This window comes from Rhinoraja longicauda, chromosome 11 (genome assembly GCF_053455715.1).
Source record: "Rhinoraja longicauda isolate Sanriku21f chromosome 11, sRhiLon1.1, whole genome shotgun sequence".
NCBI classification, from domain to species: domain Eukaryota; kingdom Metazoa; phylum Chordata; class Chondrichthyes; order Rajiformes; family Arhynchobatidae; genus Rhinoraja; species Rhinoraja longicauda.
Window position 1 is genome coordinate 7,956,775 of NC_135963.1, and position 15,903 is coordinate 7,972,677.

Sequence of the window (15,903 nt, forward strand, 5' to 3'; positions counted from 1 at the left end):
GCTGCCCGGGGAGAGGGAGGAGGAGGAGGAGGAGGAGGAGGAGGAGAGGGAGGAGGGGGGTCGTCGTCCTCCCTCCCTCCCGCCCCGGCCCGGCCCGGCCCGGGATGCGCTGAGTGAGAGGCGAGGCCTGGCCTTCCACTCACTCACTCACTCACCGCCATCGCCATCGCCTCAGGCTGCTCTGCAGACACTCACCCTCACGTCGACAACACGGTGGGAGCGAGCGCTGGGCGGGCAGCGCCGGCCGGTAGGCAGGCAGGCAGCCCGGGGACTGGCAGACACACACACACACACACACACGGTCACGGAGAGAGGACGAGGAGGAGGAGGAGGCCGGCAAAATGGCGGCGGAGCCCGTGCAGGTAAAGTGGGGAGTGGGGGGGGGGGGAGTAGGGGGGGGGGAGTGGAGAGGGGGGGGAGGGGAGAGGGGGGGGGGGAGTAGGGGGGAGGGGGAGTGGGGGGGGAGTAGGGGGGGGGGAGTAGGGGGGAGGGGGAGTGGGGGGGGAGTAGGGGGGAGGGGGAGAGGGGGGAGTAGGGGAGAGGGAGGAGGGGGAGTGGGGGGGGAGATAGGGAAAGTGGAGAGAGGGGGGAGAGGGAGTGGGGGAATGGAGGGGAGAGACGGAGTGGAGGGGGGTGGGGGAATGGAGGGGGTGGGGGAATGGAGGGGGTGGGGGAATGGAGGGGGAGAGAGGTGAGTGGAGGGGGGTGGGGGAATGGAGGGGGAGAGAGGGAGTGGAGGGGGGTGGGGGAATGGAGGGGGAGAGAGGGAGTGGAGGGGGGTGGGGGAATGGAGGGGGAGAGAGGGAGTGGGGGAGAGGGAGTGGGGGGGGAGAGGGAGGGAGAGGGAGTGAGGGGGGAGGGAGTGGGGGGGGGAGAGGGAGTGGAGGGGGGTGGGGGAATGGAGGGGGAGAGAGGGAGTGGAGGGTGGTGGGGGAATGGAGGGGGAGAGAGGGAGTGGAGGGGGAGAGGGAGTGGGGGGGGGGAGAGGGAGTGGAGGGGGGTGGGGGAATGGAGGGGGAGAGAGGGAGTGGAGGGGGGTGGGGGAATGGAGGGGGAGAGAGGGAGTGGAGGGGGAGAGGGAGTGGGGGGGGAGAGGGAGTGGGGGGAGAGGGAGTGGGGGGGGGAGAGGGAGTGGGGGGGGGAGAGGGAGTGGGGGGGGAGGGGGGAGAGGGAGTGGGGGAATGGAGGGGAGAGACGGAGTAGGGGAGTGAGGGGGGGGAGAGAGGGTGTGGGGGAATGGAGGGGGGAGAGAGGGAGTGGGGAATGGGGGGAGAGGGGATGTGGAGAGAGTGGGAGAATAAAATGGGAGAGAGGGAGTGGGAAATGGATGGGGTGGGGAATGAAGAGAGGAGAAGGCGGAGGGAATGGGGAAATGAAGGGAAAGAGAGGGACGAGGGTAATTAAGGGGGAGAGGGAGTGGAGGGGTGGGGGAATAGGGTGGTGGAGGGGTGGGGGAATAGGGTGGTGGAGGGGAGTGGGGAATGGGGTATGAAGGGGAGAGTGGGAGGGTGTGGAGGGAGAGAGAGGGTAGGAAAAGGAGGGCATGGAGAGTGGGGAATGAAGATAGGGGAGAGTTGTGAAATGAGTGGAGAATGAAGAGAGAGGGTGGAGGGAGAGGGGAAATGAGTGGGGAATGAAGATAGGGGAGAGTGGGTGGAGGGAAGGAGGGGTGTACTGAGGGGAAAGTGGGGAGTGAATGGGGAGAGTGTGGTGTACTGAGGGGAAGGGAGAGTGGTGAAAGGAGGGGAGTGAAGGGGAGAGTGGGTGGAGACGGGGGTAGAGGCAGAGAGGGGGATGGAGAGGGGTGTACTGAGCTAAAAAGAAGAGGGTGGGGAATGAAGGGGGGAAGTGAGGAGAATATGAGGGGGTGGAGGGAGAGGTGGGGAAAGAAGAGGGGGAGAATGGGGTGTACTGAGGGGAAGGAAGGGGGTATGAGGGGTGAGCAAGAAGGGGGGGAGAAGTGAAATGGGGAGGGTGAATGAAGTTAGAGGGGGGAATGAAGAGGGTATAGGGGGCATGAAGAGAAGGGAGAAAGATGTGTGAAGGGGGAATGAAGAGGGTTATGGTGGGTGGGGAAAGGTAGATATTAAGGGGAATGGAGAAAGGAGGAGAGTGGGGAATGAAGGAGAATATGAGGAGGAGGAGAAGGGTGGAGGGAGAAAGGTGAAGGAGGGGGAATGAAGAGACTGGAGGAGGGAGAATGAAGGGATGCGGAGGAAGAAGGAATGGAAGGGGGATGAAGAGCCAGGAAGGGGGGCTGTGTGAAGAGGCAGGGGGGAAATGGGGAATAAGGGGATTGAAGAGTGGGGGAGAAGGATAGAGTGGAGGGAGAAAAAGGGGGAACGTGGGGTAGTGGGGGGGGGGGGGTGAGGAGGGGGGGGCGGATGAAGGGGCCAGAGTGGTGGAGAGCAGTGAAGGGGGAAATGTGGGAGGAATTGGAAAGGAGGTAAGGGTGGTTGAAGACAGGAGGGGAAGAGAGCAAGGTAGGGTGGGAAGAAGGGGAAATAGGGCTGGGGGAATAGGCAACAGGAATGAGTGGGGGGTGAGGAAGGGATCAGAGGGCTGGTGGGTGGGGGGTGGTGGAATGGGGACAGTAGAGGGGAAGTGGGGAGAGTTGAGGCGCGGGGGAGGAGGCGAGAGAGTGGGAGGGGGTATGGGTGGGTAGGGGGAGGGGATGGGAGAGGGATGGGATGAGGAGAGTGGGGGAAGGTAGAGAAATGGAATGGGGGAAGGGTGTGAGAATGTAGGAGAAAAGTGGAATATTAGGGGGAAGGAGGGGGAGAGCGGCAGGTGAATGAGAGGAGAGAGTGGAGGGGGAGTAGGAGAGGGGAGGAGGGGTTAGAGTTGGGAGGTGGAAAAGGGTGAGCGTGGGATGGGAGGGGGAGGCTGGAATATAGAAGGAGGGACAGTAGGGTGAGAACGATGGTGGAGAGTGTGTTGGAAGAAAGGGGGGTGTGGGGGTGAGAAGGAATGGGGAGAGTGGGGGAAGATTGGGGGAGGAGTGGGCGAAGAGGGCAGGTGGAGAAGCGGGCAGAGTGAGTATTAGAAGGAGGGGTGAAAGTGAGTGGAAAAGGTGAGTGTGGGGGATGAGGTTTGGGGGCAAGGCGTGAGAGTGGAGAGAGGGCGGAGAGACGGCAGGCGGGGTCAGGAGAGTGGGACGGAGGAGTGTAAGAGTGTGATCAGCGGAGGAGGAGCGGGAGAGAGTGAATGAGTGGCGATGATTGGACATTGAGAGGAAGAGTGTGAGAAAAATCTGAGAAGGTAGGAGCACGAAAGATATTGGCGATGATGTGGTTGGGGGGATCATGCTCCTACCACAGGAGAGGCAGACTGGGAAAGAGAGACCGGATTTAGGGGGGGTATTTTCAGTTTGAGGATATTGACATTGGCAAAATGTCCTCACTTTTTTGAAAAACTCAATTATTTACATAAGTAGTAAAAGACAAACTGCTGGAGAAACTCAGCAGGTCGTGCAGCATCTGTTGGCGATGGGGAGCAGGAATAGTGGATGTTTCAGATCGAGACCTTGCCTTGTGTGTATAAATGTGTACATTAATAGCCTGCCTGCTTTAAGTCCAGCTGCAAGAAAAATACTGTTAGAGCAGCAGCAATCTTAACAGGAGTTCTCTCCTTGCCTGTAATATTTGTACAATAAATAATTCAATGAGAAAGTCGTTTCTTTTCCACACACCCTTCCATTCTCCCACCACTCCCCCCACCCACCCCCCCCCCCCCCCCCCCCTCCCTCTGAGCTCCTGGCTGAAGAGTGTATTTTCGGGGAGTTCATTGATGTCCCCCGGTTTTGGGTGTTTCAGTGTTATTTGTTTTCCATTATGTGCATGTGGGTTTGTGTGGCTATTTTTAGGTTTCATTCTTTTTCACTGCAAGCTTTATTTCGGGTGAAAGAAAATTGGGAGCTCGGCCAGTCCAGAGGAGCCTGGACTTCAGGCCGTAAGGATTTGCTTTAATATGAGCGACCGGAGGAGGGGTGAATGAAGGAAAACTGTTTTAATTGTTGTTGAATTATTGGCTTGCTGCCCACCACCAAGTCTCTCATTTCTTGAATATCCTTTAAGGGAGGCACGGAGAGAGAGGTTGCAGATACCTGCCTGCTCCAAGAACAGTATAAGAAAATAACTGCAGATGCTGGTACAAATCGGTTTATTCACAAAATGCTGGAGTAACTCAGCAGGTCAGGCAGCATCTCGGGAGAGAAGGGAACAGTTTGGTTTTTAACCGGTAATCTTAGATTTCGCCCAAAAGGTAGATGTTTCACGTGAGCCAGTCACTCTGATGAGGGAAACAAAGGACACAAAGTGCTGGAGTAACTCAGCAGGTCAGGCATCATCGTTGGAGAACATGGATAGGATATGTTTCAGATCGCGACCCTTCTTCAGACTGATTGTCGGAGGGGAGAAGAAAGCTGGAAGAGGGTCTGAAGAAGGGTCCCGACCCGAAAAGTCAGGTATCCATGTTCTGCAGAGATGCTGCTTGACCTGCTGAGTTACTCCAGCGCTTTGTATCCTTTTGTGTATTAGCCAGCATCTGTAGTTTCTTATTCCTACACTTTGTTGATAAAGTGTACGTGTGCTGTACAATACCTACTATCATATTATTTTCAGATTTGGCAGGAATTGTGCTTTATTTTGCCTCATTTATAAGGTTAAGCTGTGAGTTGTTAATTAGCACTCTTAACACCCCAAGTGATTTGGAAGGCGGAGATTTTATTTTAGTGAATATGATATCTTTTGTTCAATGCTAACTCCTGGAATCAGGAGGTTGATACTTTATTAATTGAGTGTTTAAGGCAACCTACTGCTCCACCTCATCATCTGGAAGGAGGGTGGATTAGAATGGTGGAATAAATGTTTGTCAAATCAAAAAAGTTGAGCAGATACTTAATGTCTCTCCACATACAGATATACAAGAATTATTATAGATTGATAAGCAAGTAAATCTGCACCAGGAAAACATCATTTATGAAAAGGGCTAAAATGTTTCCATTCAAACTTTTGCATGACCTAATGTTTTTGGAGCCTATCCTGTAGTAAATTCAGTCAGTGTATGGCTTTGTGAATAATATGTCCTTTCAATGAATGTACATGAGTATAACACAGTGTGTGCTATATTGTAATAAATCTTTTCCAGTCAGTTGGTGATGTTTCAACTAACTTTGATGTCAGAATCTTGCGGGGGGAGAAAAATCTTCCTGTCATGTGGCATGAGAAAAAATTATGTTTGTGATCGTTTTTTCCGCTGTGGTAGCAGATAATGGAAGTGGACCAGCTAATGGCTTTTTATTTGGGTGGCAGAAAGTTCTTGCAAACCCACAGGCTTGTGCCTTTTGAGATGTTTATCAGGAGCTAGTTTCCAGGTATCTCAGGAGCAGTGACTTCCATCGCTACTGAGAAACCTAGCTGTGTACTTCCCCATCTTTCTTGAACTTTACCACAATTCCCTGTGCGTGCTAGCAGGAGATTCGTGTTTATGTGTACTTCTTTAGAAAAGGTGGAAGGGACATTGGGTGAAAAACCATCTGTAGGAGTAACTCAGCGGGTCAGACAGCATCAGTGGAGGAAAAATGATAGATGATGTTTCGGGTCGGGACCCTTCTTGAGGCAGTTAGATCCATGAACTTTTGATGTGAAGAACAGCACTTGTGTTGTATAGTTACAGCATCATGCTCGTAACTATAATTTTTAGTTACACAAGAATTTTATTTTAAATGTCAATAAAATTTGCCGGAAGATTTATGATGGTGATCTTAAAGTGCAGAAAATTTATGTCTGTACTTTTGTTTTTGAAGGGTGCTTAGTGGATGTTGAAAGTCAATGGCAAATGTCTTGTCTCAATAATTAGTTAGCATGAAAATTAGCATGAAAAATAATATGTGAATTAAATTGGGTGGGTCGGAAAGAAAACTGCAGATGCTGGTTTAAATCAAAGGTAGACACAAAATGCTGAAGGAACTCAGCGGGTCAGGCAGCATCTCTGGAGAGAAGGAATGGGTGGCGTTTCGGGTCGAGATCCTTCTTCAGACTGATTCAAATTGGGAGGGGTTCTGACACAATATCTCTCTAAAATGTACAAGTTTCTGACAATGCAAAATGGGTTGGTTGGGGGGGGGGATCTGAGCTGTTATGAGGGTGCAAAGAGGCATTAGTGTGATTAAGGAGAACTTGGGCGTTTCAGAGAAATGCACAACAGAATCAGTTTAAACAAGGCTGCTCACTTTAGTTCCAAAAAGCAAAGACATTAACTGAATTGAGATAAATTAGAAAGAGGGAATGTACCACGGATCTGGGTGTTCTTGTGAACGAGTCATTGATTGCAAGTGCTCACGTACACAAACACTTCTTTCTCTCCAGAAATGCTGCCTGTCCTGCTGAGTTACTCCAGCATTTTTTGTCTATCTTCGGTCTAAACCAGCATCTGCAGTTCCTTCTCACACGTACACAAGCGTTGGGAACACAAATGGCATGTTGGCCTTTGTAAGAGGAATTGAGTAGAAAGATTTTTTTTTTACTGCTGCTGTACAGGGCATTGGTGCCACTCCAAAGACATACAGGTTTGCAGGTTAAATGGCTGGGCAAATGTAAAAATTGTCCCTAGTGGGTGTAGGATAGTATAAATATGCGGGGATCGCTGGGTGGCGCGGACCGGTGGGCCGAAGGGCCTGTTTCTGCGCTGTATCTCTAAATCTTTTTAAAAAAATCTAAAATCTGTATGCAGTTTTGGATTCCTTGTCTGTGGAAAGATGTTCCTGCCTTGGAAATTATGCAAGGAAAGCTTAACTGACTGATTCCAGAGATAGCAGGACTGTCATGTGAAGATAGATTGGCTTGATTAGGTCTTTATTCACTGGAATTAAGGAGAATGGGAGGGGTTCTCATACAAGCCAAGTAATTTGTAATACGACTCGACATAGGGTGGGCGTTCTCAATGACTGAGAGCCCACAAGTAATGGTCACAGCCTCAAGATATGGGATAGATCTTTCAGCTGAAGATAGGGGTGGGGAACCTTTGGAATTCTGTGCTACAGTGGGCAGTGACAGCTATGTCAATAATATATTTGAGGCGAGAGATCTGTATCTTAATAGTAAAACAAAACCAAGGAATATGGGGAGAAAGCAGAACAACCAGAGTACTTGGGTAATAGTAGATCAGCATTGTTGTGGGCAAATCTATGGCAGGATATTATGTGGATATGTACGAGCTTATTCACTATGATACCAGAGAAAATTGATTGCAGTATGGAAGAAAGCAAAGCAATATGGGTCATGCAGGAACAGAGAAGTAAAAAGTGCAAAGATAGACACAAAAATGCTGGAGTAACTCAGCGGGACAGGCAGCATCTCTGGAGAGAAGGAATTGGTGCCGTTTTGGGTTGAGACCCATCGTCAAACTTTGCAGTTCCTTCATACAGCATTTTGTGTCTATCTTTGGTTTAAACCAGCATCTGCAGTTCCTTCATACACAAGTAAAATATTCAGATGGCGAGTGGGATGTTGGCCTTTATTGAAAGGAAAACAGAGGTGGAGAAGTTTGTTATGACTATATAGTCCTTCGGAGAGAAACATCAGCAGCACTATATGCCGTTCCAGTGCCCTTCAAAAGAAGGATATATTTGCCTCAGAGGCAGAGGAGAAAAAGTTCTGTAGATTGATTACAGATATAAAGGTGTTAAACAGAAATAATGCAGAGTAACCTGTACTTTCTGGAGCTTTGAAGAATGAAAGGTATACTTATTGATGCATATATGGTATTGAAGTGGTTTGGCATGAAGGATAATAATGTTGAAAGAATGGTTCTTCCAATAGAGAATATATAATGAATGCATATAAAACTGGAATAAAGAGTTATCTGAAAGAAAATCTTTCCTGTTCTGTTCCTATAGAGTTAAGGATGCTGTATTGTTGTCTATGCAAGACTAAGAACACAAAAAATAAGATTAGGAGTAGGCCATTAGGCCCCTTAAATCTACCCCATCATTTAGTGCAATCAGTCTGATGTCTGAAGTCCTCTTCTGTGCCTGTTCATCATAACTCCTAATTTCTTGATAAATTTCTACACGTCTCAGTTTTAAATGTCCAGTCCCTTATTTTGTAGCTTTATCCCCTTGCTCTCCCAATAGGGAGAGCACTGCAACACCTACCCTGTCAAGTCCCCTCTAGATCATGCTAAAGTCTGAGGAATGCAAACTCAAACTACCTAGCCCACTTTAATAGAACAATCGTCGCATCCCAGGTGAAATATGTAGGAAGGAACTGCAGATGCTGGTTTACACCGGAGATAGACCCAAAATGCTGGAGTAACTGAGTGGGACAGGCAGCATCTCTGGAGAGAAGGAATGGGTGACGTTTCGGGTCGAGACCCTTCTTTGGACTTTTGACTTCAGAGTCTGAAGAAGACCCTTCTTCGACCCGAAACATCACCAATTCCTTCTCTCCAGAGATGCTGCCTGTCCCGCTCAGTTACTCCAGCATTTTGGGTCTATCTTCGGCATCCCAGGTGAATTTCTTATGGGCAGTCTCAAATGCCATCATGTGGCTTTTGAAGTAAGGGGACAAAAGCTGTTCACGGTATTGCAGATGTGGCTTCACCAACACTGTACAACTGTAACTAAACCTCCATGTTGTTATACTCCAGCCATTCATGCTTAAGGCCAAAATGCTGTCTGTTTCTTATTTGCGATTGGACCTGCCTGTTAACTTTATGATTCATTTAATAGAACATCTAGATCCCTCTGAACTTCACTCAGTTGCAGCTCCCCATCTGCTCCTCTTTAATCTGCTTTTTTGATTCTCCTTGCCAAAGTGCATGACTTCGCACTTCTCCGCATTAAACTTTTTGCTTATTCTTTTGCCCATTCATACAGTCTTATCTATATCGTGTTGCAAAATCATAATGTCCTCATCATAGAATACCCTTCCACCTATTTTTATATCATTGGCAAACTCGGAAATCTTGCTTTGCATTGCCTCTTTCAGGTCATTATTGTAAATGGTAGACAATTGGGGGCCCGGGATGAATTCCTGGGGTACTCCACTAGTTTCGGTCTGAAAAGAAGTAATTTATTCCAATACCCTGAGTTCTTAATTTTCGCACCAGCCTTTTGTGTGGCACCTTGTCAAATGCCTTTTGGAAATCAAAATAGATTATGTCTGGTTTTCCCTATAAGAACATTCCTGTGGCATCCTCAATTGATCAAAATTGTCAAACATGATTTACCTTTTAGAAAAAAACCCATCTTTGATTATATTCTGCTTTCCTAAACGATTTAGTTATTTCCTCTTTGATTATTGACTCCAGCATCTTGTCAACAACAGATAAACCAACTGGCCTTGAGTTCTCCATCTTCCGTTTTGAACGAGAGGGTCGTGTTTTCCTCCCAAATTTCAGCAGCTAAGATAGTTTTCAAGACTTTAGAGAAATAATCGATTATGTAGACGGGACAACAAAATGGAGTTGCGGCCAAGATTAGAATGGCAATTATCTTTTTGAAAAGCCAAGGAGTTATGAAGGAACTTGTATAGTTTATACTGCTCTTGTGTGCATATATATTTTATGTTGTGATCTATTTTCTTTTGAAGTCTGTGCCAAAAGCCGCTTTTTTAAGTTGTATTTTTCCAGAAACTTTCTCTCCTTCCCCCCCCCCCCCCCCCCCCCCCCCATATCATTAGATATTTGACATACTGCACAGTTATAAATTGAATGCACTTGATGACAAACACATCACAGTCAAGTGCTTTGCCTGTGGCTATTCTTCATATATTTAACTCTTGGGCATTGATAGCCTAGCTTGATATTGTCCTGGGGCACAAGGGACTGCAGATGCTGGAATCATTGTAGCTTGATACTGTTCTTGTTCCATATTCATGTGTAGACTATTGACCAAGGACCTTAGTGATTTCTACTTCTCACACATTGCTTTCATACCAGAGCTTGCGCATACTATTGCCTTCACGGTGGATGTTCAAAAGTTCCTGACCTATCAATTTAGGGACTCACTATCATAAGTAGCTTACTACTTGGGAAGAAGCGTTAGAGCATAATTCTGTTTCTCCCTAAGGATTATGGGGATCTTGCTCTAATACCATTTATCCCTTTGTCCCGCCCCCCCTGACATCAGTCTGAAGAAGGGTCTCGACCCGAAACGTCACCCATTCCTTCTCTCCTGAGATGCTGCCTGACCTGCTGAGTTACTCCATCATTTTGTGAATAATTGCTCTAATACCAGTTATACATGTGTTAAAAAATGGCTCCAAAAGAAATTCAGGATTTAACCTGCAATTGAATTCTTGATTTAGTGGATTTGCATGGGACTTAAAGGCAGTGTTGAGGTAAACATAATTTTCCTCTCAAGGAAATCCATGCTGTTTTCTTTTTTTTCGCTAAAACAATTCTTAAATAGTAATACTGTGTTCACACGGAGCGCATTAAATAAATTAAGCTAGCAATAACAAGGCAGTCCCTGTTTCAAAATGAACTGCCAAGGTCAGTCATGTGATACAGAAACTATATAAAATTGTGGTACAATAAACATGCCTGCATGAAAAATGGCACACCTCAATCAAAAGGTCAAATGCCTAAAAGGCATTGTCAGTTGTAAAAGAAAAAATGCTAATAGACTTGCCGATAAATCGCATGGCCCCAAGGTGACAGTGAAGATCCAAGAAACAGAAAGCACCTGTCAACTAAAGTAGAGATAATCCAAGGTTATCCTTTAACTGAAGGAAAGGGGACAAGATTTAGAAGGTGAAAACGAAGGAAGGTAGAGTTTAGGTGTTGAGAAAACATTGCAAATTCAACCCTGGTCGCTGGCACTGTAAGGCAGTAGCTCTAACACGATGCTACCGTGCCGCCCTAATGTCAAATTTGCTTTTATCTGACTTGAATCTGTTGATTGGAATTGTTAAAAAGATTGAACGCAGTTCTCATTCAAAAATGTGTTACTGGTTAAATTAAAGGATGTCAAGACTGTGCAAGGAATTCTCTCAACAGTTTCAGGCATACAGATTGTTGTTTTGAGAGAATGAGTGGAGTCGGTGCTCATAAAATGTCCAAAGGGGAAAAGTTTGGACAAAGTGGTATTGGGTGTTGGTAAGGAAGGAATGCTTTGGGCAAATAAAAACGAGAAGGCGGTGTAATGAAGAAATTCAGCAGTGAAATGTTTGGACTGGAGAGGAAGTGGTGACAGTGCAACGCCGTAACAGGTTGTTTTACGTGCAGGATCCATGTGAGGATTTGGACGATACCTTGATAAATATAACTGAAATATGAAGAGAAATGCTGAATAGATTCCATATTAATGTATCAGAAGTAACCAGAGTCATGGGTGAAGAAGCTCGGTAGGACGACACAGTACAATCTACTTCAAGGTGTAAACAGTAACAGTGGAAGGTGCAAAGAAATTAATAGCAGACAATACTTAGGTGGTGTTGCTGGAGCTTCAAGCAGGATTTTTCGCAGGATATAATAAAATGATAACTGATGGTTGATTTCTGTTTTTATTTGAACATTTTCCATAAAGTTCTACCAAACAAACCAAAAAGTAAATTTAGATGTTAAAATTACCAACATGTCTCTTTAAACAACAATTAGATAACTGTGCCTGGGGAAATATTGGGGAAAATTCATATCACTGATGATAAATATACATCTTCCTTTCAGAAATCATCAGTACATTCTCTGCATAAATTTGTATTCACTTACCTTTGTAACTGTGAATTTACTGTCAGAGCAGGGTTGGGTAGGCCCCACATCAGTGATATAATGTATTATGAGAGGCTTTAACCTATACTAATCCTGGAAGATAATCAAGAAAGATATTAAAGCACAGATAATGGACGTTCAGCTGGAGGTTAACTGGGCTTGTGTGCGGTAATGGTTTGCCAGCTTCTGTATCTAGATTTGCATTCTTCTGCATAGAAGGAAGTTTAATATTGAAATCATTTTTCCATTCAGTGACCCTTGAATATAGCAGTAATTGAATCTCGGTTGTTTGATGACCTTTTAAAGTGGCTTCTGGTATTTTTTGTACATCTTGTATTAAAGTGTTGTAACATGCTTCAAATTAATTCTTATCTGGAATTATGTTCTCTGCTTTGTGTTATCTACTTTCTTTCCTATGCCAGTCAATGAAAATCTTTAAAAAACTAGATATTAGAAATCTAAAATAAAAAATAAAAATGCTTGGAAGACTCAGCAGGTCAGGCAACAACATCATGTCGACCACCTGAAATGCCTCTGTTTCTCTTTCTGCAGATGGTGCCAGATCTGCTGTGTTTCTCCAGCGTTTTCTTATTTTATTTCGTTCCTCGTAACTTGATGTATTTACGACTTGGGTTTAGGATAGCATGCACTTACTTGCATGATTCTTTCTTAAAACAAACACCTATTTGGTTGTGATAATAGAGGAAGGTTTCTACTATTATACAGTTCTGAACTTGTGATGAGAAAGTATTGAATGAGTAAAAAGAATGATTGAATAGAAAACCAGTGCTGGTGAGGTAGCTTCTGTGTGGAGAAACAGATTTAATGTTTTGGGTTGGTCTTTCCCATCACAAAATTAAAAATGACTCTTGATTGTTTAGTGTATAAAAAAATTTGAATGCTATTTTGAGTAGAGTTTGAGTAAATTCTCTCGAAAGTTATCAGTTCATTCAGAATCATTTAAGAGTTTGAAGACAGCCAACTACTACATTAGTGTTTGTATATCTGTAAATTGCTAAAATCCTGACAATATCCTGTCCACTGATACCATAAAATTCACTTGGCAATACTTTAAAGTCCGAAAATTCAAACAGTGTAGATATGAGCAAAGCAATGTTGATTGAAGTGCATTGTAACTCCTCTATCTTGTGCATTTGAGCTGTAAAGTGGTTTTGAACGTACAAGGAATTTGATTCACACTGGACAAACAACGTTATCCATTGATTCCATATTGAGTGATTACAGCAATGTGTAGGCCTTGTTGAAAATCTCTGGATTGCATCAGAAGAGTTCTGCACAGATGTTTAGCCACTTTCTACAGTCAGCTGATTCAAAACATTTGTTTACCTTTTTCCTGTGCTTTTAAATTTGTTCCTTGTTCTAGCTCAAAACAAGTAGGCTTGTTTGTTTGGCATTTTTGCAATGCTTGATACCTCGGCTTGAGAAACCAGCAGCGCTGGTGCAGGAGGAGAATCTTTTCTTTTATTCATCCACGGGATATGGCCTTCACAGACTGAGCCAGCGCATCCCAATTGCTCTTGAGAAGGAGTTGGTGAGCTGCTGTCTTGAACCGCTGCAGTCTTAAGATGCGGGTATATCCACGATGCTGTGAGGTTTGAGGATTTTGACCCAGTGTCGGTGAAGGAGCCGTGATCTATTTCCAAGTCGGGATAGTGTGTGGCTTGGAGGGTGACTCCCAGGTGGTGGTGTTTCCACACTTTTGCCGACTTGTCCTTCCAGCTGGTAGAGGTTGTGGCTTTGGAAGGTGGGCTGGGGCCGAGATTACGTGTTACCACGAAATCTTTGTGCATTTTGTCATCTCCAAAATGTACTGTGACAATTCACCCAGGCTAATTTGTGGATGATCAGCAATGATCACAGTGAATGGCATTGCTGGCTCGAAGGGCCGAACGGCCTACCCCTGCACCTATTGTCTTTTGTCTATAATTTGATTTATCCGTGCATCAGTCTGGCCTCAGGTATGCCTCTTTTTCTCTTTTGTCTCTCTTTTTGATTGCTGCACTTGTTCCATAAAACCCCTCTGATTTCTCCAATCAAAACAACCTTTAAACCTGTATTTAAAACCCACGGCATTGATCAAACTTTTAATCGCCTCTTTTTGATCAGGTCGATAATTTTGGAATATTACAGGAACTGCGGATGTGCAAGTATTAACTTGGAAAAAAATAATACGTTTTTAGTTTAATTTAATTATTTGCTTGTTTGTACGCTAATTAAGTCGGATGGTACTCTTCTTGCCCATTGATAAATGTTGCCACGTATTAAATTGTGTTATTAGTGGGAATGTCAGGTGTTCCATCTATTTTCTTCTCTTTGGGGACAGATATATAATTTACACTAATTGGTAAATAGTTTTTCAGTAAGCTATTACCTTATTTAGTTCATGTGGCCTGGTAAGATATCATGTACCTTATTCTACTTATTTTCATGCCACACTTTGTATGATGCAGTTAATCCTAATTGTGCTGACTTCCCGTGTCACTTTGGCTGCAACATGTTAGAATGGGATGGTCATGACACCAGTCATGGAGAAGAGAGTCAAGTCAAGATTATTTTATTGTCATACAAGACCTCTCCTGCATTGGTGCAGCATCCTCTCCTCCCCCTCTCTGAAAAGGTTAGAGTTTTCAGGCTCCTGTACCTTCTTCCCAATGGCAAGGGTGAAATGAGCGTGTGGCCAGGGTGCTGTGGGTCTCTGATGATGCTGGCTGCCTTTTTGAGGCAGCGATTCTGGTAAATCCCTTTGATGATGGGGAGGTCAGGGCCGGTGATGACTGGGCAGTGTTCAGTGTTTTCAGTCTTCTTCGCTACTGGGCATTCAAGTTGCGAACCAGGCCGTGATGCAACCAGTCAATATGCTCCCTACTGAACACCTGTAGAAGTTCAAGAGAATCCTCTCTGACGTACCAAACCTCCGTAATCTTCTCAGGAAGTAGAGGCGTTGATGTGCTTTCTTTATAATTGCATCAGTGTTCTGGGTCCAGGAAAGACCTTTGGAAATATGCATGCCCAGGAATTTGAAGCTTTTGACTCTCTCCACCATCGTCCCGTTGATATAAACAGGATTGTGGGTCCTCATCCTTCCTCTTCCAATGTCCACAATCAGTTCATTGGACTTACTGATATTGAGAGCCAGCTTGTTGTGCTGGCACCGTTTGGTCAAATAATGCAGCTGTTGCACCAATTGTGCTGTTGGCAATGCTTTTGTGAGTTTGAAAAGGCCCATGTCTAGTGGTGCTACTCTACATTTCTGTTGGAATTGTCATGCAGTGAAGATCATGTCAGCTGTCCCTCTAAATGGATTGATTCCACATTGTGAATTGCTGAGCAGCTGCCTCGTCGCTGGGAAGAGGCTGTTCAGGGCTATCCTGGCCCTGACTTTCCCTTCGGCATGCAACAGGGACAGAGGTCCCTCTGTAGTTACTGCATTTGAATTGAAGGCTACATTAAAATCATAGTTATATTGGCCCACCTTGACCATGCTGATCAAGTTAGCATACTGGGCCATCCAAACCCTTCCTATCCATATATCCGTCTTTTAAAAGTTACGAATGAATGAACGAATGAATACTTTATTGTCGCTTGTGACAAGTCACAGTGAAATTCTTTGCTTGCGTACCCAAGGTATGCAAATAGTCGCCCATAAAGGGCACTTACAAAGTTCCGCTTCTATCCGTTTGTATAGCTTCCTCTGCTCGTTCAAGATGTGGACTATCCTCTGAGTGAAAAAAGATGCCCCTGAGACCCCTTTTAAATCTTTCTCCTCTCACCTCTTTCTCCTATAGTTTTGGAATCCTCCACATTCCAAAAAAAACAGTGAACATTCACTTTATTCATGCCCCTCAAGATCTTGTGTACCTCAGTAAGATCACCCCTGAGCCTCCTACACCCCAAAGAGAAAGCTCCCAGCCTATCCAATTATTCCCTATAACATAAACCCACAAGCCCAGGGTAACAATCTGGTATATCTTTTCCAACTTAATGACAACCTTTCTCTTGCTGGGTGACCAGAACTGCACACATTATTCCAACAACTTGTACAACGTTTGTACTCAATACCCTTCCCAATGGAAGGCAAGCGTACCAAATGCCTTCACGTTGTGCACCTGGCTCGCCACTTTCAAGGATCCATGCTCCTGTACTCCCAGATCTCTCTGTTCTGCAACA

The 15,903-nt window shown here is 45.4% G+C and overlaps 1 protein-coding gene across 1 annotated transcript in view; it reads left to right on the plus strand.

Moving 5' to 3' along the window:
• Positions 1 to 53: 53 nt before the first annotated feature.
• Positions 54 to 15,903, plus strand: part of LOC144598258 (serine/threonine-protein kinase N2-like) — a 125,556-nt gene continuing 109,706 nt past the window's right edge. Inside the window, exon 1 of the mRNA XM_078408181.1 lies at positions 54 to 362. Within this exon, the coding sequence (XP_078264307.1) occupies positions 342 to 362 (21 nt within the window). The 5' untranslated portion in view covers positions 54 to 341. The remainder of the gene's footprint in view (positions 363 to 15,903) is intronic.